Consider the following 26,330-nt stretch of genomic DNA (forward strand, 5'->3'; position numbering starts at 1 on the left):
TGACAAGAAATAAGAATTAATAAAAAATATGATATCCAGTTTTGTTGATTCAATTATGTCATAGATACTTGGTCAATAATCAATAACCAATAATCATAGTTACTCTCGCTAAAAGAGACCAATTTACTGTGGAAACCTAGCTTCTGTAGAGCAATTTCACCTTGACGCTTCCATCAGAAACCAGTGGCGTTACAGCCAGCTATCAGCGTGAGGTGGTTGAGTAAACTGCAACTGCATCAAGAAAGATGATAAAGAAAGATCATTCTTTGCCAGTTGCAGCCTTTGTATGAATGAACGCCCTCTCTGGCCTCACGGTCACCAAGGAAGGTTTGTGCTAGCAGCACATATATCTCTGCTGGTCTTGGACAGCGCACTCTCCCTCTCAGGCGCCTTTTTCTTTTCACAGAGATGAAAAAGGATCACAACTCAAATGACTGTGGCCTGAAGGTTGGGCAGTAACCTATTTCTTGCCTCACTCCTAGACAATTTAAGACCGCCCCCTGTAAATCTCATCGTGCAGTGAGAAAAAAAGGCAAGAGGAATGAAATATGAGAAATACGATATTGGAAATGAGGCCAAACGGGGGAGATTGCAGAGAAAAAGATTGTGGAGATGTTGTAGAGATTGTGGTGCGATGGGAGTCTTTGCAGAGTCTCACAGCAGATGGGCTTGCTTGGTTTCTAACACAGATGGTTTAATAATGTTTTTCCATGATTTCAACAGTTAAGGGTTGATAAGCTGGCAGTGTGATCATCTTGGATAAGCATAATATAATACTGCGTGGAGTTTGGAAGGAACATCTAGTCTGAGCCCTTAAAATCCTGAGGAGACTGCAATGGCTACACTAACACAATTGCCAAAAGAGGACAGACTGTATTGGTGGCATTATAAACTCAGTATTTATGAAGTCACAATAGAGCAATCATGGACCTCAAAGAAGTAGCAGCAACTCATTATTAAAGATCAGGTAAAGACATTTTATTTCTCTTGATGCTTCATCTGTAATCACAAAATCTAATCGAAGAACTCAGAGCCCTGAAGTATAAATAGAGAAAACAGTCCAAGATCTCAAAAATACCCTCTCCCTATCTCCGGAGGTGATCGTACAAACAGATACAAGAGAGATAGAAACACACAGGTGGAGAACATTCAGTTCCCTCTGCATCAGTATGACCTGATTATGATAGACCCGGACTGTGCTGCTGTACAGAAGGAAAACGACGGAAAAGCCTGAAATGTTACTCTCTTGGACTGCCATTTTGCTGTTTACACCAACCATGGACCAACAGCCTTGGGATGTGCAAACAAATATACAATTTAAGATTGGAAGCCACATAATCCCTGTCCTCGAGTGACGTAGCTGAGCTTGTTAGCTGGAGCTTGACTGTGGTATGAAGTGGACCTCAATGCTGTATATTGGAAGAACAGTACTGTATATGCGCTTGAAGCTGTCTTGGCTTCAGCTGAGCTCTAATCCCGAATTGTGAAGTGTTGCTAAAACAGTAAAACCACATAGTCGCCCAGATGGCAGGGACCTGAAAACAGTTCAGCTTTTAGGTTTTAGGTTATAAGGCTTACAATATGTATGAGTTCACTTTCTTAAAGTGATACTTCAACATTGTTGCCTTCAGACGTATTGCAGTTATCCTACAGTGATACCACACCAGCCCACTCCTGTTATTCTTGTCTGTTCCAAGGACTCAGAAACAGTCAAGTCAGGAATATGTTGCGCCATAACCTGCAGACATATTGAATTGTTTACTTGATTTGTTACAATAAAGCCTGAACTCTTTTTCAAATTAGTTAATGTAAAAAGAGAACTAATGGAAACAGAATGTTTGTGTGTAGGTGTGAGAGATTTTCTCCAAGAGTGGAATTAAAGCAGAGTATTACCAAAGACAAATTTGTTGCAACACAAATCTACTGTAGGTACCCTGACATCTGTATGAATTGCACTATTTATTCTGAAGTGGTAGTAATCACGGTGATGTGGCTCAAATTACTGAGGTGGTGCTCCAAACTGGAATAAAATTACATTTTGTAAACCAATTTAGCCTAGCTGTTTTACAATTAGATCAGGGGGATATTACTGAAGCGGTTGTTCTGGATGGGCTCAGATAGTAAATACATACTACAAGAGTCACTTAATAAAACTAATACCATTAAGAAAAAGCTTATGTGCATGCTGGCTGAATTTATGCAACTTGGCTACTCTTTGTGGACAGGTGGTGGTGGTCTCTCTTGCTGTGTGTGTGTGTGTGTGTGTGTGTGTGTGTGTGTGTGTGTGTGTGTCCATGCTCAAAATAGAGAGCACAAATGAACCATGCAGCTGGAATCTGTTTCTTAATATTCTGTCAAGATGTCTGTGTCTTATCATCACATCTTCCCACTGCCAAACCGGCACGTGATTGTAATTTTTGTTTTCAGTTAGGCAAGGGTTTTCAAACAGGATTATCTGTTCTTCTTCAAACTTAAAAAAGACTGTCCAACTTGACTGAGAAACAGTTTGTCCTTTTTTGTCTAATCATGTTTCATTTATGTGTTTTTGTAAATGACTGCCTCTGAATGATCACACTGGATATTGAGGGGGAAAGTAAATATTTCGTAGCAAGGATGTCTCATTGCTATGTGAATAAATGTGAACTGTGGGACAGAAGTACATTTTGGTTCCTCATCAGGATTGTTTTATTCAAAATATTGTTTTTATTATAAAAAAGCTGAAAATTCAGCGCCCAAAGTTTAGCACATATAGAGATTCAACACATGAAGCACAGCGTAAGTTCAATCAGGAAGACCTCATTATGCCTCATTCATTTGCAATTGTCTCACTTTCTAATCAGCTATGGGTGTTTACTCTTTCAGTCAATCCAATCAGACTTGGCCACAGTCTCCTCGAGCCAATCATATTACTGCTGTCAAACTTTAAATCTGTTCTTCTCTCTTTCAGCTGTCATTTCAGCGCACATTTGTTGCAACCCTTCTCCACCCCATTCACCTCCACTTCATCACATCCAGTGGCCAGGTTGAGCTCATCAGGAGCTGATGAGGCTCATCAGTCCACTCCTCATCATCATCCAGATCTTCATTCTCTTCATTCCTTCACCACCACCACCACCAGTGTCTAAACTCCATCAGGGGTTTTCCTATACTAATCACAGCTTCACCAAACCCTTCAAACACAATGACGTCATAATGGGGTCTAAGACTTTCCACAATTCTCATCTGCACTGTGCACATATCAGTTAAATCTAGTTTTTCCCTCCTATAATCATAATAATATGTATATATATATATATATATATATATATATATATATATATATATATATATATATATATATATATATATATATAATATAATAATAATCATCTTCTAACAGCTATTTTTTTCAGTTCTCAAGTTTTGGTCCAGACATTCATGTCCCCTCACTATGATCTATAATCACTTTCCTCTGACTTTTAATCTAATGCACTATCAGGTCAAAATGTCAATTTATCAAATGTGTTTTATGCTAACAAGCTAAACTACAATGGTTAAACATTGTATTATAAACACAAACATCTAAGCAGGTCAATTCAAATTTAACAATGAATGGAGTGGCTGCTGAATAATGTTGGCAGTAGGTGTTTGTAAGGTAGCAAAGAGAGTAATAGCCTCCTATGAAGCTGTATTGTGCTGATTTTAGCTTTTGACAACAAGGAATGGTTTAAATCAAAATCTAGAACAGGCATTGACATTGGCACTGGCCTTGTACAGTTGAAACCAGAAGTTTACATACACTGTGTAAAAAGACACATAATCTCTTTTTTCTCCATGTCTGACATTAAATCAGATTAAACCTTTCCTGTTTTAGGTCAATTAGGATTACCAAAATTATTTCTATTTAGAAATAGAAATAATTAGAATAAGAATAGAAAAGAATTTTATTACTTTCTTGAAAGTCAGAAATGTACATACATTTCATTAGTATTTGGTACCATTTCCTTTAAACTGTATGACTTGGGTCAAAGGTTTTGGATATCCTTCCACAAGCTTCTCACAATAGTTGGCAGGAATTTTGGCCCATTCCTCCTGACAGAACTGGTGTAACTGAGCCAAGTTTGTAGGCCGCCTTGCTCGCACATGCCATTTCAGCTCTGCCCATAAATGTTCAATAGGATTGAGATGAGGGCTTTGTGATGGCCACTCCAAAACATTGGCTTTGTTGTCCTTAAGCCACTTTGTAACCAGTTTGGCAGTATGCTTCGGGTCATTGTCCATTTGGAAGACCCATTTGCGCCCAAGCTTTAACTTCCTGGCTGATGTATTGAGATGTTGCTTCAGTACTTCCATATAATGTTCTTTCCTCATGATGCCATCTGTTTGTGTAGTGCACCAGTCCCTCCTGCAGCAAAACAACCCCACAACATGATGCTGCCACCCCCGTATTTCATAGTTGGGATGGTGTTCTCAGGCTTGCAAGCTTCCCCCTTTGTCCTCCAAACGTAACGATGGTCATTATGGCCAAACAGTTCAATTTTAGTTTCGTCAGACCACAGGACATGTCTCCAAAAATTAAGGTCTTTGTCCCTGTGTGCATTTGCAAACTGTAATCTGGCTTTTTTTGTTTCTTTTGGAGTAATGGCTTCTTCCTGGCAGAGTGGCCTTTCAGCCCATGTCGGTACCGTACTCGTTTCACTGTGGATAAAAACACACTCTTACCAGCTTCAGCCAGCATCCCACAAGGTCTTTTGCTTTTGTTCTTGGGTTGATATGCACATTTCAGACCAAAGCACGTTCAACTCTGGGACACAGAACCCGTCTCCTTCCTGAGCGGTATGATGGCTGGACATTCCCATGGTGTTTATACTTGCATATAATTGTTTGAGCAGATGAACGTGGCACCTTCAGGCATCTGGAAATTGCACCCAAGGATGAACCAGACTTGTGCAAGTCCACAATTCTCTTCCTGATATCTTGGCTGATTTCTTTTGACTTTCCCATGATGTTACACAAAGAAGCAGTGTGTTTTAGGTGTGCCTTAAAATACATCCACAGGTGTGTCTCTAATTAACTCAAATGTTGTCAATAAACCAGAAGCTTCCAAAGACATGACATCATCATCTGGGCTTTCCCAAGTTGTTTAAAGGCATAGTAATCTTAGTGTATGTAAACTTCTGACTTTGAAGAAAGTAATAAAAAATCCTTCTCTCATTATTCTGGCATTTAGCAAATAGAAATAATTTTGGTAATCCTAACGGACCTAAAACAGGAAAAATGATTGTCTGATTTCATGTCAGACAGTGAGAAAAAAAAGCGTATGTGTCTTTTTATACAGTGTATGTAAACTTCTGGTTTCAACTGTATGCCTAGCTGCCTAAACTCATCTCATTGGCAATGGCAAAAGCATTCTTTTTTTCTGTCTCGGTCTTGACTCTGTCTCTCTCATTTGGACTCTTATCTCGACTAGTCCTGGTCTTAGACTTGTCTTGGACTCGACAAATGTAGTCTTGACTACAGCACTGCTCTCAGGTAGGTCTGTCTTTCAGCATCTACGAAATAAGGGAAAAATCTCAGGGGATGAACTGTTGCCAGGCCATGAGTCAGAGTAATTGTTATGACAAATTCACAGCGACTACTCATCTTAATATCAAGAGTCATTTTCTCTCTATGACAGATCCAGTGGAGTGTTCATGTTTAATCATTTGAGACTTGAGTGGCGCTCTGATATTGTCGACAAAGCCATTCTGATCAAACACCTCAAAGGTAGGTGGTACTGACACATCATTTTAATGGTTCATCTCTCTCCGCTCTGACTGAACATATCCATTTCACTGATCAAATCATTGTCATAAACTGCTCTATAAACAACTGTATCCTCTTGGGTTTGGCTCCCATCCTTTTCTCACTACAGTTCTCCCAAAGGAGCAGAGGGTGTGGTGGACATACACTAAACAAATGAACAGGGTTTTTATAATGACAGATGTGTTCGGAGTTTGTTAACTGTGGTTTGACATTGAAAGGTCAAGTGCAATTTAAGCTAGGTTAAACTGGGCCCACCAGAGCCATTGGGTGAGGCGAGTCACAGATGGCTCACTAACTCTCAGACAGCTGCTGGACATTACATCAGACCAGAGGTCACAGATCACAGCCAGCAAAGATCTGCATTCTCCCCCAGCCCCATATACACAACAAAGCTATCAGTGTAATAACCACGGATCAATACGATCCATCACTGTTGTCTATCTTCACTCATGAGGAACAATTGTGGTGAGGGATCTGCTAAACTGGGCTCAAACCGTTAGTCAGCAGTGTTTCAGAGGCAAAAACAGTCAGCAGTGGGCCAAGGATGCTGATAGCCGGTCAGGATCCGATTTTATCAGTAAAAGCAGGTTTCCAGAGAGTGAGTCAGTACACAACATGAAAAACAACTACATAAGACATCTCTGAAAATGTTGACCATCTGTTGGTCTCAGTGAAAGCAAGGATATCTAAACAAAACATTTAAAAAGCCAATTTTAAATGAAAATAGGGAAATCTGTATTCATTTTGTATTTTTTGTTATACAAAAATCAATCTTTGGATGCAGTGATTGGCTCCTATAGACTACTAGTGTACTTGCAAGATAAGAAACTCAAGTTCAGTGCTCAGCTGCTAGACACAGAGATATAAAACATGATTCATCTGGCCTATTTAACGCTAACTCAACAGCAAAAAGAGACCTGGTGTTCCATCTTGTCTGCTTTCCAGGCATAGACATGTCAGTTGAAAATAAGCAGCCAGTGGTACAGTATCAGTATCTCAGTATCAGTTCCTGCGGTGTCACATGGGTAAGTTAAAGTAAATAATGAATCAAACAGTACATAGGAGACTTGGCTATTGCTGTGAAAATGTGAACAGACACATTCATGGTCCCCAGAGGATGAATGCTACTGACTTTGGTGATCTGACCTTTTAGCTAGTGCCGTCATCAGGTCGAAATTTCAATTTGTTTATGACCAAATATCTGCAAAACTAATGATATTCCCATCAGCCTCAGTTGTACTTTGTGTCAGTGTTAATTTTGACAGCAAATTCTGATTTAGTCTTAGTCTTTTGAATAACACACCATTTAGTTTTAGTTATATTTTAGTCATCTGAAATCTTTTAGTCTTAGTCTAGTTTTAGTCGACTAAATATCATAAGAGTTTTAGTCTTAAGTCTTTTAGTCTTAGTCTAGTTTTAGTAGACCAGATATTAGCAGATTTTAGTCGACTAAATCACGGTGGTTTATCTGATAAAATAACCTTAGCGTGTATGCAAACCTTCCCATATATTTCTGGATGAGTCGTCTGTAAATGTCACTTCAAGTTGGTGGTGTTTCTCCCAGCGATTTTTGCTCCACACGGTTCACAGACGGTCTTGTTGTCCTTGTTGTCATATGTGAAGTGTGACAAGATGTCAATTCTTCATTTTCGACCTAGACCTAACTCTGACATTTCTGTTGTTCTGAGTCATGCCATTGCCCTCGGACCGGGTGCACTCCATACGTTAGCGTGTTGCTAACGAGCGAGGTCAACTGAAATCAGCCAAAGCTGTGTAACTAAGACTGTGCAACTAAACACAACTAAATATAATGTAAACAACCTAACTGTTGTGAAAACGTCCTCGAAACTGTGCGAAGTTCTGCAAACTCGTTTAGCTCTTGCGCCTGCATTTGCCGCGGCTTTTTAAAATGCCTCTGCTGCTTCTGCATAGATCAACCTACCCTCAAAGATTCGCTCTGATTGGATTTCTTCACAACTTGTCCCACAAGAAGAGTCGTTCTGATTGGATCTCTTCTCCATTCGTCCCTCCCTAACATTTTCGTCTCATTTTTATTCGCTGACTTAAGTGTCAGTTATATTTCGTCACAGTCCTCGTCATCATATCTGACTTTCTATTTAGTTTTTATTTAATTTTCGTCCGTGAAAAAGGTTTGTTGACGAATATTTTCCGTCATAGTCTTCGTCTGCTTTGTGTTTAGTGCTAATTGGCTAATGTTAGCATGCTAAAACGCTAAACTAAGATAGTGATGGTGGTAAACATCATACCTGCTTGACATCAGCATGTTGGCATTGTCATTGTGAGGATTTTATAATGCTGATGTTAGCATTTATCTCAAAGCACCAGCTGTAGTCTTGTTATAATAACCTCAATGACTCAATGAGACTGGTCAGAGATTCACTGATGATAGTTTGCACCATCAATGTGTCCCACCCAACTGTTCTTACTGGGTTTTATTTATGTTCTATTCTGTTAGCAATCAATCACAGTCGGGGTGTACCCCACTCTGTGACACCTTCCTCAAGGTTTCTAACATTTCTTGGTCCATCAAGAGGTCTTCAAGGGAGTTTAATCTCGTACTCACTGAGGAGCTCACATTGGGGAGTGTCGATTTAATTTACTGTGTCATAAAGCGGGGCCCCCTTGAGATTTTAACAGTGATTGCAGGCCATCCAGAGAACCAATAACAGCCAAGTGCTGGGATGGGGAGGGTACCTTCATCCTCTGCGCTGCTTCACTCCCTTTCAGCTAGAGCTCTTGATCCTTGCCTACATGCTCTCTGCCTTCACGGGTGAAGCTCCACTGTAAACACCCTGCACTGCTTCGTCTGATCCGGGCTGCTATTGTGGTACCCCCTGTCTTGATTTCACAGAAATGTCAGGGACAACATTTCTCTTTTTTTAACCTGCAAAGCTGGCATCTTCACTTTCTGTCTGTTATTTCAACAAGTCTGGATAATTGAATGTTGGGTCGGTGTGGTTGTTATGCAATTTGGATTTGAATGCAGCTATGCTGGGGCTTCTTCCTAATTGGCTGAAGATGTGTATGGAAATTTTTCAGTTGTAAACGACAGGCGGAACCAATAATAAGGCTGATAGGGGGTGAATCCTAGGTGGAACACATTTTAGCTGATTAATAGAAATTGTGGAGAATTCTCTGCTGGGAAAATGCACTGCTCAGAGCAATATACGGTATACAGCAGACATCTGTCAAAGAAATTATTCCTTAGAAAAAGCTAGTGTCTTTTCTCTGTCAGCCAGTAAGTGTGTGTGTATTTATAAGTGAGTGAGAGGGAGAGAGAGTCTGGCAGTCAGATAAAAAAGTGCCTAATAACCAATCATTTTTTAATTCTTTGTTATTAATTATTTTGTGTGAAAATGCAGCTCTGTCTATTGGTTAAACCAAATAAAAAACAAGTAAAGCATGTGCACAGATACACTTTATTTGCACATGCACGACCTGAGGACGCATTTGTGCAGCAGTGATGTTTTATGTTTTCCTCACCGAGCTCAGTGACGAGGACAGTCTAAGTGCTCCAGACCTCTCAGTCTTTTATAGGATTACAGGCTCCAAAATTAAATAGAGGCATGTGCAAAGGTTGGAAGGCCATGGGGGAGTCAGACAGTGCCGAGGTAATGTCACTGTGTTTCTGATCTTTATTGGGAGCGACAAAGAACCTTCCTCCCTTCAAACAAGTACACACACACACACACACACACACACACACACACACACACACACATACATTTCCCTGTATTGATTAGTTGAAAAAAAAAGGGTTGAGGTCAGCAGGCATATGTCTGAATTTCTTTCTCTCTGTCTCTCACACTCCATTTATCTCTGTCTGATTCAATACTCTCCTTCCCCCATCAGGGGGCCATGCTTCATCCATATATCTGCGAGTCCCCTCCCTTTGACCAGCTCTCACACTCTGCCGTTTCTTTTTGTTCGCCTCTTTGCCCTTCACTTGACATACATAAATCAATCAGTCAATCCAATTTCATTCAGAGCAAAGCCTGATGGATTTGCTTCTGAGCCACCGTCCTGATAAAGTAACAGTGCCCACAGTGTAATTACATTCCAAATTAGATGATGTGGCTATGACCATGGATTTGATTTTGCTTCATTTTCAGTTATCACACACAGAAGTACAAGAGGCACAACAAAACACATTAAAACAAATACAATCAGAAAGAAAAACATTTCTTAAGCTCACTGAGAAATGGGGTAAACACAGTAGTTTTCATCCTGGAGACTGGGACCCCCACAGGGGCGCTAGATTGTTCCAGGTACTCGAGATGACCATGGAACAAGAATAAAACACATTTCTACTATATAAATGCATTGTACATTTTATTATTTTCATATTTTTCTTTTCCGATAAGTGCTGATTGTTTTCACTTTTTCCAAACTCTTCTCACAGTAAGCACAACGGGACTTCACATGGACCAAACAATGTTCATTCAAACGTGTTCCCTCTACAATATTTGCATTCTCTGTTTTTAAAAATAGGCATAAGCTGAAGTCATCATTTTTATTTGTTATATGCAGCATATCCATGTATTCATATGCTCTAAAATTCTATTCACTGAAGATGTGCCATATGTATTGTAATGGAACGTTTGTTGAAAGACACATGACCTGATCTGTGCACTTTTGTTGCTGTCAGCTATGAAGTCATCATTCATCATTAGCATAAGCATAAACCGGAAAAGTAAAGTGCAAAGCTAGCACAAACAGCAGTAATACAAGTGTTGGAAATAATTTGTTACTGTGAAATTCAACAAATCTAGCTGAAACCTTGAGATTAAACTAATGATATATGCCACAGAGCATTGATATGTTATACTGAATTTAAAATCCAATAATTTTTAGCAAAAAGAAATTAAACAAATCCAGATTTTGTACAGCAACCAGTGCATCTGTGTGTGGGATGGATGAGAGAGAGAATAGCATGATTAGTGTGAAAATCATCAGTGAATGTGCAAGACTTGTAATTAAGGTTAGATTTGTTAACATGATAGGTAGAAAATTGTCTTCTCAAGTCTTAGAAACTGTAAGAAAGCTTGAGCTGTGTGGATTGAAGCTTCTCTCCCATGTGACAGACCTGAATCATCCATCCAACCTAAATTAAACTGCACGTTGGAGGTACCAGCCTGTGGTTAGAGTTCTCACTGCTTCCTTTTCAATATTGTAAATGCAACATGTTAAAAAGGTAGCCTATTACACATCAAAGGGTCATAACTCCATTAAGGAACATGCACCACATTTATCTGGATTTTCAGCACCCCTCTGATTTAGGACCAGTCCCTTTACAGTAACATCAGGGAACTGATTTATTAAACATGCAGTGCCTGAATCTTAACGCTTCCCCTCACTGATAGAGCTGATAGCTGATCAATAGTTGCCAGACTCAATCAATCAATGCCCCCCTCCCAACCAGAGAACCTCTCCGGTCATATCAGCTCCAGGGCTGATTTGTCCTCCAGTGTCTCTGTCATTTGTCTTTAGATTTTGCTTCCATCTGATAGCTCCAGTGCTTTTCAAATGCCCTTTCCACATGTCTTTACCCCCTGTCAGTGATTTATATGTGTCCCCGCTCATCACTGAGGACACTACAAGTTCATGCTCATTTGCACAATGTCGTTTAGTCTCATATTCATATTTTTCCCTTCAAAGACATTAAACAATTTGCCACTGGGGGTTAGATGATCCAAAATGTATCCAGAGTTGTTTATGTATGCTGTTTCAAAAACTGCCCTCACAGAAATGCCTTGAGACTGAGATGGGACTGATCTCCTCTTACACTAATATGATCTACTTAATTGTTAAATTTAACTTTATTAAAAGAATTAGAGCAACTTAATTAATTTGCAATTTTTTTTTTTCCACTGCCATGCAAAATCCTAAGAAGGATTTTACACTCAGTGCTGCATTAAACAACTTATTATTCCATGCAGCATCATTTGATTCAGTGCTTAAGACCTTGGATGTACAGAACATCTCTGTGTCCTTCCTTGGACTGTAGCTGTTTCTTCTTTTGCTGTTTCTCATTTGTCTCTCATCGCTTCCCTTTATGGGCAATTCATATGCGCAATGAACTGTGAAAGAAAAAAATGTGTACCCTCATTCTCAAATGTATGCACGGCCATTTACACACACAAGCATACATGCATACTGTAAAGACAAAAAGTCATTATTATGCATGGACAGGCAGCATCATGCACACATCGATGTGCATGCATTTAAAAAATGCTTGTCATGGTTGGATTGAGAGCTATCGTGGCTGCAATGTGAATACTGTTAAGACCCAGCATTTTAAAGCATCAGAATTATTGATTGAACAGAATTATTGAACACTGTTGAGGTCTATCAGGAATGGCCAAGGTTTTTATGACAGTCATTTCCCACATTTACAGCCCCTTACTATCTCTTAACATCCATTTACGTTTACATTTATGACATTTGGCAGTCATTCTCCACCAGACGGATTCAAAATGTTGCTCAGTAATAACACACCATAAGATCAAATGAAGTCACACATTTTGATCCAATCAAATCATCCCAGTGATCAAACTTGATTATTAGTGCAAGAAGAACTAGGCTGCTCCCTCATAACATCTTTTCTTCTCTGTCTTTTACTACTTTTAATTATGCCATTGCAGTAATTCACAAGCTTATGATCATCACTCCTTGCAATCATTGGTCATCTATTTAAAAGATCCACACATTCACATAGAAGTAATAATAATAATAATTTATCTGTGAAAACTGTGTTTTGGGGTCTGTTCTGCTGATGAATGGTTAATATCTTTATCTGCACAGGGAGCACTGACGGATGAATGATTGAACCCAGCATTCTGTGTACTTTTGTAATAGCCAACACTTTATTGGCTATCAGTTTGTACACCATCTGCTGACTAAACACACTAACTGCAATCTGACACAAACCTGCCAAGTACAAAAAGGCAAGAGAGCAGCAAAACAAGAAGCCTTTTTTTGCTGCTCTCTTGCAAGAAAAAACTGTGAATGTATTACACTAAATGAGAATCTGAGAAACATGACAGTTTCATCACTTTTTTGATGCCTCTCCTCCACATAACAGCAGCTATATAGCATATATAATCATAACTTAGAAATGTTAATGTATTCTAGTTTTAAGGTTACTTATCTATATTATGCATCTGTTCTTGTACTTCATTTTGCTCCTGAGATCAATCAAGTTTATCTAATATTTTCTCATTTAATGATTTTAATCTGAAGTGTTTTTTAAATCTGATGTTAAAGTAAGAAAGGTTTTAGTGTAACATTATTAAAAAGTCATCTGTCTAACACGTTTTAATATCTATGCTGGATTCTACATCTGGAAGTCTAGATGTAATAGATGGGAAGAAGACAGGATGTTTTATGAAAAATAATGAACATTTAAATGTGTGGAAATCATACAGTAGTGTCAACTATCATGAATCATGAAGTGAGGATCTGATACAAGATGTGAATTCCTTGTAAATATAGGCTACCTTTTAATGTCTGTGTGGATATCCAGTGTCAAACAGATACAAGGTTGTGATTAGTTATATTATCTTAATTCATGTAATTCATATATCAGCGTGTGTTTTGCACAGACAGTTTGGATTCTATTAAGATAAAGCACCTGTGCGTGTAAATTAAAGAAAAGCCTCCTCCAGTACAGTATGAAGTGACAAAACATAACAAACATGTGAATGCAGCTTTACCGTCCGCCAAAGTTATTTATATATATATATATATATATATATATATATATATATATATATATATATATATAGTTATCACTTCTATACAAAAAGTCGTCACATTTAAAACACAATCTAAAGGAACATGCACTCCGGCCCAGTAGGTGTCAGTGTCAATGCACCAGTTGGTTTGTTACACAAAAAGACCCGAAGAAGACGCAGAAGCGGAAGAGACGTGGCACATAAACAGAGAGAGGAAGCCAGCAGCTAGCAGAGAGTCAGGTTTACTGATGACAGCTCCTGGAGCCGCCTCTCATGTGCGTTTGACAAGGAAGCTTAAATGACAGTCGTACATTACCTGAAACGAACGGGGCTTGATTAGAGTCTGTGTGACAGGTAACATGTCATTATTTGTCCTTTGCGTCGGAACTTCCTCAACTCCACTAGCTAGCTAGATTAGCTCGCTGCTAACGTTACCTCACCTGATAACTTCCAGCTAAGTTAGCAGCTAATGTTAGCTCAGATTCAAGTAGCTGCCAAAAGGTGTCCACAGACCTGGTGTTTGCTGTGGAGACATTAAGATAGAGCAGAAAGACTGACGCACGACCTCTCGAAAATGTGTACGATAACTTTGTCCAGTTCAACATTAAAGGTGCAGCCAGTTACAGCTAAAGAAGTATAAATCACGTAAACAGACAGTATGAGTAGCATCTACTGCCGAGTGCTATTGATAACCAGCTTATAAGTAAATGACACTGCACGTTAACCCAATATCCTGTCGATATCGATAATGTGGACCTGGTTTGTCTATGAAACTTTCTGTTCTTATACCACATCACAATCTACTGAGGCTATTAGCTCTGGCTGTCCCATTCAGTACCTGTGGCATGACCGTAGGGTAATAAAGTAGATAAAGCAGACAGAGTAAACACACATAGAAAGGTAGAACAAAAACCTTTAGCAAATGTTAATTAGGTAAAATAAGGCTATAAATAAGACAACATATTATCAGGACCAAAGTCCTTGGAGATACTAACACAGGAGTGGCCAATGTGGCTAAATCCTCTATCACAGTATTGTGTAATGTAGTTTTATATTGTACATCCAGGTGAGAAACTTATTTAAGACACTGTTAATGTGTACAATAACCAGAAAATGTAATACCTAAGTAAAGACTTAATCACACTGATTTGCAACATTGTCCACCTCACAATGGCCACATACAGTCAGAGAAAACTTATATACCTTGGTATAAATGCTATTGGTAGTATATTATCGTATGGCAAAGTGTATAACGATTGACAAATTTATATCACCATATGATATGTACATGGGTTAGGGGTAAGTACATGATACTGGTTTACATTCTGACCTTTTCTGACTTTTATTGCCTATTTATTAGAGCTGCTCAATTAATATATTATCAAAATTGCAATATGGTCAAGTGCAATATGCAAATGGATAAATAATGTTAATGTTTCGATAAGATGAGATACAGACCCCCTCAAACTTCACATCACCATCATTTTTATAGTTTTTTTTTAAGTGAAAATTCAATTTGTGATGCCAAAAGAATCATTCACACATAAATCACAAGTGCCGTATCTGTGAAAATAATTGCAATATGATGTCTATATTATATCGTGCAGCAGATTTTTTGAGACTGATACTGATTTTAGAGGGGGAAGTTTCGCCCATTACCAATATGGTCGCCGATATAGAGAATCTTCTAGCTGGAATAAAAAAAGTTTTTGCACCAATAGAACAATGCAAAGGTACTCAGAACACTGCTATCTTAAACAAATAACTTTATTTAAGAATATTTAAGTTATATATTCTTCAACATAACATCTACGTTACATTGTCAACCAATTCTAGATATATGAGAAAATAAAGAATGAATAAAAATAAAATATATAGCTCAACATCAGTGCTATAAAAGCTACAAGAATTCATTGCGTTATATACTGGAAAAAACAGTATTTATATCGGATAATATCGGCTGATGGATATATCGCTTCTGCTATTTATTAATTTCCTTGTTTTTAACGTAACTGACGTGACAGCAGAAATTTGGCAAAAATATGGCTTCTTTATCTGAGGAAATTTGGGGCTGTCAGGAAAAAAATAAATATAAAGTCATGTCAATCTTTGCCACTATTATGCTGGTCTAGTCTGTGTTCAAGAGAACATTAGCCTCAGGATACAGTGCAAACCTTTTAATGTCACATGCTTTTGCTAGAAAATAAAGACATATCATGCTTGCTTCTAGCCTCTGCTCATACTAAATGGTCTGTGTAGAGACACAGTCTTTACAGAATGTTGAACTTCAACTTTTTGTTGTATACATCCATAACAAACCTGCATTTGTTTGTTTGTTCTCAACACAGCGCAGGTGGCTATGGGTCTCTGCAAGTGTCCGAAGAGAAAGGTGACCAATCTATTCTGCTTTGAGCATCGTGTTAATGTGTGCGAGCATTGCCTCGTCTCCAACCACAACAAGGTCAGTGGGCAATCAGGTATCACATGAATCACGTTTGTACTAAAGTTGTAACATCACATTAAAATTCTGTATTTCCACTTGCTGCCCTTCAGTGTATCGTGCAGTCATATTTGCAATGGCTTCAGGACAGCGATTACAATCCCAACTGTACTCTGTGTAATACTCCACTGACTGCTCAAGACACGGTCAGACTGGTCTGCTATGGTAAGATTATCAGGTTTCTGTATTTTATTGGGAATATATGCACATCTGTGTAAAGCGAATCCACTGATGTTTAAAGGAACAGTTCAACCAAATGACAAAATGAATAGAATTTTGTTTGTTGTGCTCCCACCCGTGTTGCTATGACATGAAAAAGTTTCTTCCTTCCACAGATGTGTTTCACTGGTCTTGTCTTAATAACTTGGCATCTCGGCTGCCACTCCATACGGCTCCAGCGGGATACCAGTGTCCCGCCTGTCAGGGTCCAGTGTTTCCCCCTTCCAACCTGGCCAGCCCAATTGCTGATGTGCTGAAAGAACAGCTTTCATCTGTTAACTGGGCTAGAGCTGGTTTGGGCCTGCCACTGGTAAGGGCCTATTGTGGTTAAATCCCTTGTTTGGAGATCTCACAACCATTAGACAAGTCTTTGTGAAAACAAATCAAGTGAGTAGAAAATTCAGAACTGTGCATTATATCATATTAATAAAACTTTAATCTTTGTCTGACAGATTGAAGAGCCCGTTGGGGTACTTGAGGAGACCGCAGCCAATGATGTCACTGATTATACTGACTGGTCAACATTTGATGGTGAGCCTTAATGTTTGCTTTTCATTATGACGTGTGTATTTATCAGGGACTGTTTAGTAGCTGTTGACACAGTGTTGTTTAAGTGTTTTAATCAAACTCTCCCTTTTTGTTTCCACAGCACAAGAACAAAGTAACATTTACCCCAGCCACTCTTTCAACACCAACACCAGCCTCAGCCCACCATCAAATTCTGTCTCAGCTCCACCACAGGAAGACCTTGCAGGTCCACGTAAAAATGGGGATCCAAATATGCAGGAGCACTCTGTGGTCAACTTAAGTACTGCCCCCACCTGTGACACAATTACAATACACACAGGTAACGCAATGGGAAGCCCTCTGAATCTACAGTCTCTTAAAGTACAGCTTTGTCTTTCCTTAAAGGTCCAGTTTGTAGGATTTAATGGAATCTAGCTGTGCAGATTTTACTTCCCTCATTTCAGCCGTCCCTTCCAAACACAAAGGAAAAACTACGGTGGCTGCAAAGTGTGCGAAAAATGCAAAAGCCCCTAAAGGCCAGTGTTTGGTTTGTCCTTTCTGACCTACAGTAGAAACATGGCGGCCTCCTTGAAAGGTGATCATTCAATAAAAACCTCCCAATGTTATTATATTCCATTCCTGCCAATAGATCCTCTTAAATGTTACACACTGGACCTTTAAGTACTCCAAAACATTCAAAACAATGTTTAGCTCAGTTTTGTGCACACACTGAACATTGTTTGTTGAAAGATTAACACAATTATTTTGTTGTTATTCTCCAGCATCGTCACCCAGAAAGATCTATGACACACGGGATATCGGTCACAGCTCTGTCACACAGATTGATTTTGACGATGACAAGTACCGGCGACGGCCAGCATTGAGTTGGTTTGCTCAAATTCTCAAGTTAGTAGCTCAATCAGCTGTGGCTCTCTTTTATTGCTTTGTCACCAGGAATCACATGTCACCTTTATCTCTTATTTTTATTTTTTATCTTTTCAGGAATCGCACAGGTGGAAAGCGCACATCTTTCTCCTGGAAACAGCGGGTCTTCATGCTTCTTCTGGTCGGAGTTCTGGGATTCTTTACATTGATAATCATCATGGCTAAACTTGGACGTGCCTCCGCTGGCTCAGACCCAAATTTAGATCCTCTTCTTAACCCCAACATCCGTGTGGGGAAAAACTGATTACAAGCATCAATTCCTTCTTTTCCCTCTGTGTTACACAATAAAAGCCTGTGTAGGCCGAGCTGAAATGGGACTTTCCACTACATGGTTAGCCCAACAGAGGGAGCCGTTTACCCAACTTGAATGGAAAAGTGAGAGACAGTGCAGCTCTTTATGATGGAGGCAATCTCTGGCTCCATTCATTTACATCAGGCTTGCCAGGGCACTTCACAGACCATTAAAAAAATCCAAACTCCAAAGGTGACCAAGCCCCGGTGCATATACTGTAGACAAAGGATCCAGTAATTGTTACTTTGAAAAGCTAATGATGAAAAGCGGTAATATTTATATTTACAATTCCAGCTAACATTTGTCAGTGATCTTTATAAGTGGATTTTTTTTAAGTTAAGTAGAAACTAAATAAACACTGTCGATGTTGAAAGAACATCTTTTGCTGGCAGGAAGGTCAGAATGTATATAATCAACAATGAAACGTTCATTAACTTCTACACCTTCATAAACTGACTCCACTTGCTGGTTTGATTTGAGCGGCCTTGTGCGTTTCTCCTTCAGAGAAGCTGTGGCCAGAACTGGAATCAAATATACCCCACACTTAATTAATACATAACTATTTATGGGTGTCTGCATTACTTCTGAAATTGAGTGCATTGCTTTTAGATTTGCCGTACATACTGTATGTACATTTTCCTGATGTTTTTTTTTTGACTGTCAATTAAATGGGAATACTACAGAATTTCAGTTTTTTAAAGTCTATTAAACATGACCATTATCTACTCGTGCAAAGGCTCACTCAAGAGTGAGGAATTTCGGAAATGTCAGTTGTATGCAACAAAAATGTTGTTATTCCACTGCCCAGCTGCTAGCTGTAAGCAGCATATTTATGCTTCCACAGACCAGTGGTAATAACAGTCAACAAGATCCCACACAATAGATGCAGTGTGTCCACTACATTGTAAATTGTCGCACTCCTTTTCAAAGCAATATTTGCACTAAAGTCACAACATTTATGAATATTTACTTTAAAAATACAGATCACTGGAGGACTGGCAGCAAGTAACCACTTACTCTCTTTTACAGCTTATTACTGCAGCATGACACTACCTACAGTAGGCCTATATGTCTGTCTCTAATAAAAAAAAGTGTTCTTTCAAAGATGCAGTTTGTACCTTATTTTAACAGGTGGCCGGTAAAAGTAAAGGCTTCACTTTGATTTAGACCATCTTTGAACAACTGCAATGCTGCGTTGTAAATAGAAGCTCGTATACAGTCACAAGTTTTGTGTATGTGATTCATAGCTGTGTCATCAGTCTCTGTGTTAATACGATAATGTCTTTTTTTGGGAGCAGACATGATTCTTGCACAAAGAATGAGGAATGGACTCTAAATAAAGAAAAGCTGGATATTAGATACTCCAACTTTGAACTGAACATGGTGTACTTTTTACTTCACCTGCCCCTTAGATAAAAACCTGATGAATGGACTGACTGTGGTGCTCAGCCATGACACTACTCCACAAATATTTTGCACACTACTCCCCCTGGTGGTGCATCCACCTCAATGTACATGTGTTCGCTACAAAAACAAAACTAATTTCTTGTGGATGAGTCCTAGATTTTGTGTTGGGTGTTTTTATTTATAGTTCAAACTTGACCCCATTGTCCATTGGTTATTTTCTCTCTTTTGTCTTTTCTGCCTTCTTTTTGCCATATAGTGTTATGTTCTTGTGACATGTGCACAACTGGCATTTAAAACCCCACAATACAATTACTTAATAACATTATTTTACCTTAAAGACCTTTACTATTTCAATCTAATCTTTGTCACTATTCTTTAATGGTGTATGGGTCTGCATGTATGATGCAATGAGTGACCCTAAGAACCTCATGAAAGTAAAATAGTGAGAAGGGGATATCTCATCATCTGAAAACAAAACTTCATATAGAGGTCATATTTTCCTCCACACAAATGTAATATTATTTTACTAAACGCTATAACAATGAATCATATGTGAAAAATGCATATAATTCCATAGGCCAATGTGCAGTGTTTCAGCATGGAGAGTACTGCAATCATTACTAGGCCAATGATGACATTTTGCATGATGTAGCTTTGTCACATGCAGTCCTTGTAACCCTTGTAATAACCCCCTTCAAGTGTAGATATCGCCGTTATAATTCGCCAATACATCACGTGTTAGCATGTGAGTGTTAGTTGCCTCTTCTAACTTTCCATTGCGTTTGCCAAACTGTCACAGCAGTGTGGGTTTGGCATTGATTGTCAGTGGATCTGAGCCATATTACATCGATTCAGGGAAAGCTGCTGGAGGCAGTGATGATACATGCTGCAAAATTACAAAGAGGATGACAGACCTTGCACTTGTATACACCACAAAGCCGTGGTTTGCATTGTCTGATGTATTTCCTGGTGTATGGAAATGGTTGAATTCATGAGTGGTTTAATATAACATCATGATGTCTTGTGATGTGTAATTGCCTTTGTCACTCTATTGGAGTTCAATGTGTTTCTCATAAGCTCTGAGTTATTAGACTGCCCATTGCACTGACATAATCGGGACATCCTGATCAATAACACTAATGTGCATACTGTAAGCTCTCGGGATAACAATCAAAGGATATGATCTTTGTGATGAACTGTTAACATCTGGAGTGCTTTTTAAGTTGTATAGTTCTTAGCAAGGACTTATCACAGTATTTTTTCACAAACAAAGGAAGCACTAATATGTTCTGACTAGTGAGAGAGTATTTTGTGAATATTCTAAAAAAACAACAACTAATGCTAGTGGGTGACATCTGACGCCCACCTTCTACCATGCCTCAAGTTACACAGGCTCACTTGAGCAGCAGAGTTTACTTCTGACATTCTGTCCTCCGCTGTTGATGTATCACACTGAATGACCCATGTGCAAGTGAGTCAGATCCTAGACATTATGATATCCATATATCATTATGTGCTCAGGGCATCTCCAGATAAAAATATCATTGAGATGTGGTGAGATACTCTGGAAACCAAACAGCAAAAAGTAAAGAAGAAAAAATTGTGTTATTACATAAATGTTTGGCAGTTTGAGTGGCTTATTAAATTAAATAAAAACTAAAATATTCTTGAGTGGATCTGATGAAATATTACATTTGGGATAGATTTTTTGAAGGTTTATCTTTCATTGGTTTGTTTTTGCTCATAAGTGCATTACATTACTCATTCATGCTGGTATCTTTACAAATACATGCTTAAGCCATCATATATGGAACAGTGTAGAGCAGAGTTTAATAAAGTTCAGTGTGTGCGTGCAACAACCGGCCCTGTCATTGGATGGCACAGGACTATATATTGATGTCTGAGAGTGAGTGGGTTTTGCATGTGTTTCCCGGTTCAGTTAGAAGGTGCATGACAGAGAGAGAGAGAGAATCATTGTGTTTCAATAAACACCACCGCCTCATTCCTGTGACTGCCTTGAGAACGTAAGTACAGATGTTGGCTCTCTGGTCAATTACAGACAAATATCCGAATGAACTTCTCTGATCTAGAATGAACTTCCATTAGAAACCTAGAACTTATAATATATCATTTACTTATAATTAAATGTTTTATAGAGTTGCTTATAACTTAATAAAGCTAAAGACAATTGTTCACATTTTCACTGCATGTAGCACTGCATTAGGTATGTTTCTAGTACGGTTCAGAAATGATGTGCATAAAATTGATCAACAATCATGTCACTGCTTTACTAAACCTGTATAGTTTGATAAAGTTGTAACTGTTGATCATAAAATAAATATGTAATGACCAATTTTTTTCCTAATATACTGCAATAACAGTATGAATTCAAATTTAGTTTTGTGTGTACATTGATTGTTATTATGTTTAAAGAAGGAAAATATTTCCAGAGGGATCAATATCGTGCCAGTTTCTGAGGACTGCAGAGGCCAGTTGATGGAGAAATATTTCAGACCTTTACATCCTCATCAGGACACCAGAGGCGTCAGAAGTCATAAGTCTGAAATGTGTGACCATCAAGAAAAAGACACCAAGCACGGAAAGCTTGCTTACTCAAAATCTCAGCAAATGAAGCACCATCACCAAAAACATCGCCGTCACCGTAGCCAGCATCAGTCAGACGACAATGACAGCCATGAGTAAGTTGGATGGTTTTTTCTCACTCTTACATGCCTGTTCTCATGTACAGAATCTGTGCTTTATTTTGAAATAGACTAAGATATATAAACCTTCTGTATTTATTTTGTCTACGTTTTTACATAAGAAGGATTAAAGTAGCAGAGCTCTATATCATTTAGAGTTAATATTTTATACAATTTTCATTCATAAATTTGTCCATCTATTACAAAAATATTATTGGTTTCATTAGTTTGTCTCACCCTTGTATAGGGCTCCAGTGTGTCTTTAACACCTGTTTTCTTTTCTTTCAAAATAGCACCCATTCAACAGCAGAGGACAGCATTTTCAGTGATCCTCACCCCGACCCCCGACATGAATGTGATAATGACAAGATTGCTCATTCTCACTCTCACAATTACGATTGCAAGCAAAACCATCGCCATGTTTCTCTTTCAAAAACACCCTTAAGTTCCTCAGTTGGTTCATCCTCCTCCTCCTCCTCCTCTTCTTCTTCTTCTTCTTCTTCTTCTTCTTCCTCCTCATCAGCATCCTCCTCTTCATCCTCCTCCTCTTCTTCCTCCTCCTCTTCCTTTTCTTCCTCCTCTTCAACATCTTCCTCTAGTCTTGCCTCTGAGACTAGCAGTGAGTGTTTAGATAGAATTCCACTTAAGCAGGCCCAGCATTCACAGTCCTGCACTGACATTTCCAGGAAACACAAGTACTTTGAAGAAGGAGAAGACACAGCCCCTTTGATAGATAAAAAAGGTCTCCCTGCCAAACACAAACGGGAGAAAGGCAAGTCCTCTCACAGTGGCACTACTCAGGGGACGCATAAGAACACAGAGAGGATTACAAGAGGTTCAGGAAATTATGGAAGTTTCCGCAAAGCCAAATCGATGGAAGCTCTGACTAGACCCAAAGAAAGAGATTGGCATGGAAATGAAGATGCAAATGAACAAGAGAGTAGAAAAGGTGAAGCCAAGAAGAATTTAATGAAGGAAAAAATGAAGTTCTCTGCCTTCCTTAATGAGATCACTCGGCAGGTGCTCAGCCCTATGAGACTCACCACTCTTGGCGTTACTGATGCTCAAAGACCCTGCAGTCCGGGGAAGGCCTCTGTTAGATCCAGTAAGGCGGACAGCAGCATTGAAAAAGTCAGACAGCAGAGAAGTCGTCCTGCAAGTGCAGATTCAACTAGCTCCAGCAAGTACTCCCATACCAGCAAGCACTCTACTCGTCTGTCTCACTCTAAATCTTTCCACCACCATCACAGTCACCGTTCTGCAGACTCAGCCCATCACATGCATCACAGGCCCAAAAGCTGCACTGATATTAGCTGTTTGAAAAAACGTCCCTCATGGTCCCAAACCTCTCAGCATCGCTCTCATTCACCTTCCTATAAACACCACCACCATCACCAAGGAGACCATCACACTTCTACTCATCATCACCATGGTGACAGCCACAGCCCAAGTTATCACCATCATCACAAAGACCCCCACAACACAAGTCACCATCACCACAGACACCGCCGCAGTCCTGTTTACCATCATGGAGATAACAATAGCCCCACTTATCACCATGGTGACCACCACAGAGATCACCTCAACACACTACATCACGATCACCATGGAGGCCACTACAATCCAGCTCATCACCATGGAGATCATCATAGCCCAGCTCATCACCATCATCATGGAGACCACCATGGCCATGCTCATTACCATCGCCATGGAGACCACCATGGTCATGCTCATCGCCATGGAGAACACCACACCCCAACACATCAACATGGAGAACATCACAGTTCAGGTTACCACCGCCATAGCAATCACACAAAAAGCCCTACTACACCACGCCATCATAGACATCACAGTCAAGCCAGTGACCATGGAGATCACCAAAGCCCAACCGCTCACCATCACCATAGCAACCACCACAACCCAACACGTCATCATAACCATGGTGACCACCACACTGAACCTCGTCATCATCACCATGGAGACCACCATAGCCCAGGCCATCACCATCACCATGGAGACCACCACAGTGAATCTCATCTGCAGTACCATGGAGACCACCCCAATGAATCACACCAGCCTCACCATGGAGACCACCACAGTCCAGGCCATCACCATCACCATGAAGACCATCACAGTGAAGCTCATCAGCATCATCATGGAGACCACCACAGTCCAGACCATCAGCGTCAACATGGAGACCACCACAGTCCAGACCATGAGCATCACCATAAAGACCACCACAGTCCAGACCATGAGCATCACCATGGAGACCACCACAGTTCAGGCCATCAGCATCACCATAAAGACCACCACAGTCCAGACCATGAGCATCACCATGGAGACCACCACAGTTCAGGCCATCACCATCACCATGGAGACCACCACAGTCCAGACCATGAGCATCACCATAAAGACCACCACAGTCCAGACCATGAGCATCACCATGGAGACCACCACAGTCCAGACCATGAGCATCACCATGGAGACCATCACAGTTCAGGCCATCAGCATCACCATAAAGACCACCACAGTCCAGACCATGAGCATCACCATGGAGACCACCACAGTTCAGGCCATCACCATCACCATGGAGACCACCACAGTGAATCTCATCTGCATCACCATGGAGACCACCCCAATGAATCACACCAGCATCACCATGGAGACCACCACAGTCCAGGCCATCACCATCACCATGAAGACCATCACAGTGAATCTCATCAGCATCACCATAGAGACCACCACAGTCCAGACCATGGGCATCACCATAAAGACCACCACAGTCCAGAACATGAGCATCACCATGGAGACCACCACAGTTCAGGCCATCAGCATCACCATAAAGACCACCACAGTCCAGACCATGGGCATCACCATAAAGACCACCACAGTCCAGACCATGAGCATCACCATGGAGACCACCACAGTTCAGGCCATCAGCATCACCATAAAGACCACCACAGTTCAGACCATCAGCATCACCATGGAGACCACCACAGTGAATCTCATCAGCATAACCATGGAGATGACCACAGTGCAGGCCATCACCATCACCATGGAGACCACCACAGTGAATCACACAGGAAGTTGGAGTCTCTTACCAGCAAGCCAGATTCACCCAGGAATACTAGTAGCCCCTCAAGTCAAGAAGACGACCAGACAAGCTTCACTGGATCATCATTGCATAAAGTATGACATTTTTCTTGAAGTTAAGACTATACGCATTCATAAAATCCCCTATCACAGTATGTCCATAAAGTAATTATTGGCAAATCAATAGTTGCCCGTGTGATTAACTGTTTATGTAATAATGTTCCACTCATTTGTTTGCCTATTGATTTGGGCACCAGTGTGCATGACACTGTGAACACTAGACACTAGTTATTACAGAACAATAGATTAATTATCTTGCACAAACTAATTGTAATCAAATTGACATTGCCAATTGTTGTTCTATGTTTCACTTTCAACAGTTCTTTTCACTTTACTCTTTGGGCATTATCAATAGTATTTCTGAATGTCATTTGTCATGTTAAAAATAATTTTGTTTTCTTTAATACAGGAAAAGCCGCACAAGCTGGGTAGAATCATGTGAGTGTTTGTAAACTGGTAAAAGTCATAGTCACAACCATGATTGTGATATTGTTCATTAGTTAATTGGTTGCACAATCAAATTATTTGGGATATGAATATCATAGAAAACACTGACCTTTGTAATTTTACAGTATTGAGAGTAATGTGTTGTTAAATTATTTTCTATCCATCCTGATAGGGTACTACAGGAGCAGAATGTAGGACTGCATCAAACTTTGCTGAAGACAGCAGTGAGGATGGAGTGTTTAGGAGAGGAGTTCATGAGCAGCCAAAAGCTTTTGGAGGCAGAACTTCAGAAGACACGTATGGAGCTGAGTAACCTCACAGAGAGATTTAAGAGGTAAAGAACGTTCGAAAACTCCTCCAGTCACTCCTCATAATACACAGCGTAAATAGACAAAATGCTATTTTTCCAGACTATGCTATTGCAATGAATACGCTCAAAAGTTGTGAGCCAAACACTTGATTGTAATGAAAGATTATATCAAATTCCTTTTCATGTTTTATGAGGTGAATATTAACTAGTGCTCTTTATAAGGCAGTTTAAGATTCCACATGTTATTAATTAATAGACTGCAGAATTTATTTATTCCTCAATCAGTTAACTTGTTGTATACATAAAG

General features: G+C 39.7%; 2 protein-coding genes across 3 annotated transcripts; both read left to right on the forward strand.

Annotated features, from left to right (window-relative positions):
* The first annotated feature begins 13,729 nt into the window (after positions 1-13,729).
* On the forward strand, positions 13,730-19,383 carry zfpl1 (zinc finger protein-like 1). Of its 2 annotated transcripts, none has more exons than XM_051400020.1 (8): positions 13,730-13,895; positions 15,890-16,002; positions 16,095-16,206; positions 16,377-16,570; positions 16,713-16,791; positions 16,910-17,107; positions 17,550-17,673; positions 17,770-19,383. In XM_051400020.1, the coding sequence occupies exons 2-8, from the start codon at positions 15,901-15,903 to the stop codon at positions 17,954-17,956; spliced, it is 996 nt and encodes a 331-aa protein (XP_051255980.1). In that variant the 5' UTR covers positions 13,730-13,895; positions 15,890-15,900; the 3' UTR covers positions 17,957-19,383. The 2 variants fall into 2 exon arrangements, with proteins under 2 accessions (XP_051255980.1, XP_051255981.1); XM_051400021.1 differs by having other exon boundaries at positions 15,895-16,002.
* A 4,068-nt stretch (positions 19,384-23,451) lies between these two features.
* Positions 23,452-26,007, forward strand: LOC127363496 (uncharacterized). The gene is made up of 3 exons (XM_051400002.1): positions 23,452-25,302; positions 25,676-25,704; positions 25,886-26,007. Exons 1-3 carry the CDS (start codon positions 23,543-23,545, stop codon positions 25,906-25,908), a joined length of 1,812 nt encoding a protein of 603 aa, XP_051255962.1. The 5' UTR covers positions 23,452-23,542; the 3' UTR covers positions 25,909-26,007.
* Positions 26,008-26,330: the final 323 nt, after the last annotated feature.

Source organism: Dicentrarchus labrax, unplaced genomic scaffold, assembly GCF_905237075.1.
Source record: "Dicentrarchus labrax unplaced genomic scaffold, dlabrax2021, whole genome shotgun sequence".
Lineage (NCBI taxonomy): Eukaryota > Metazoa > Chordata > Actinopteri > Moronidae > Dicentrarchus > Dicentrarchus labrax.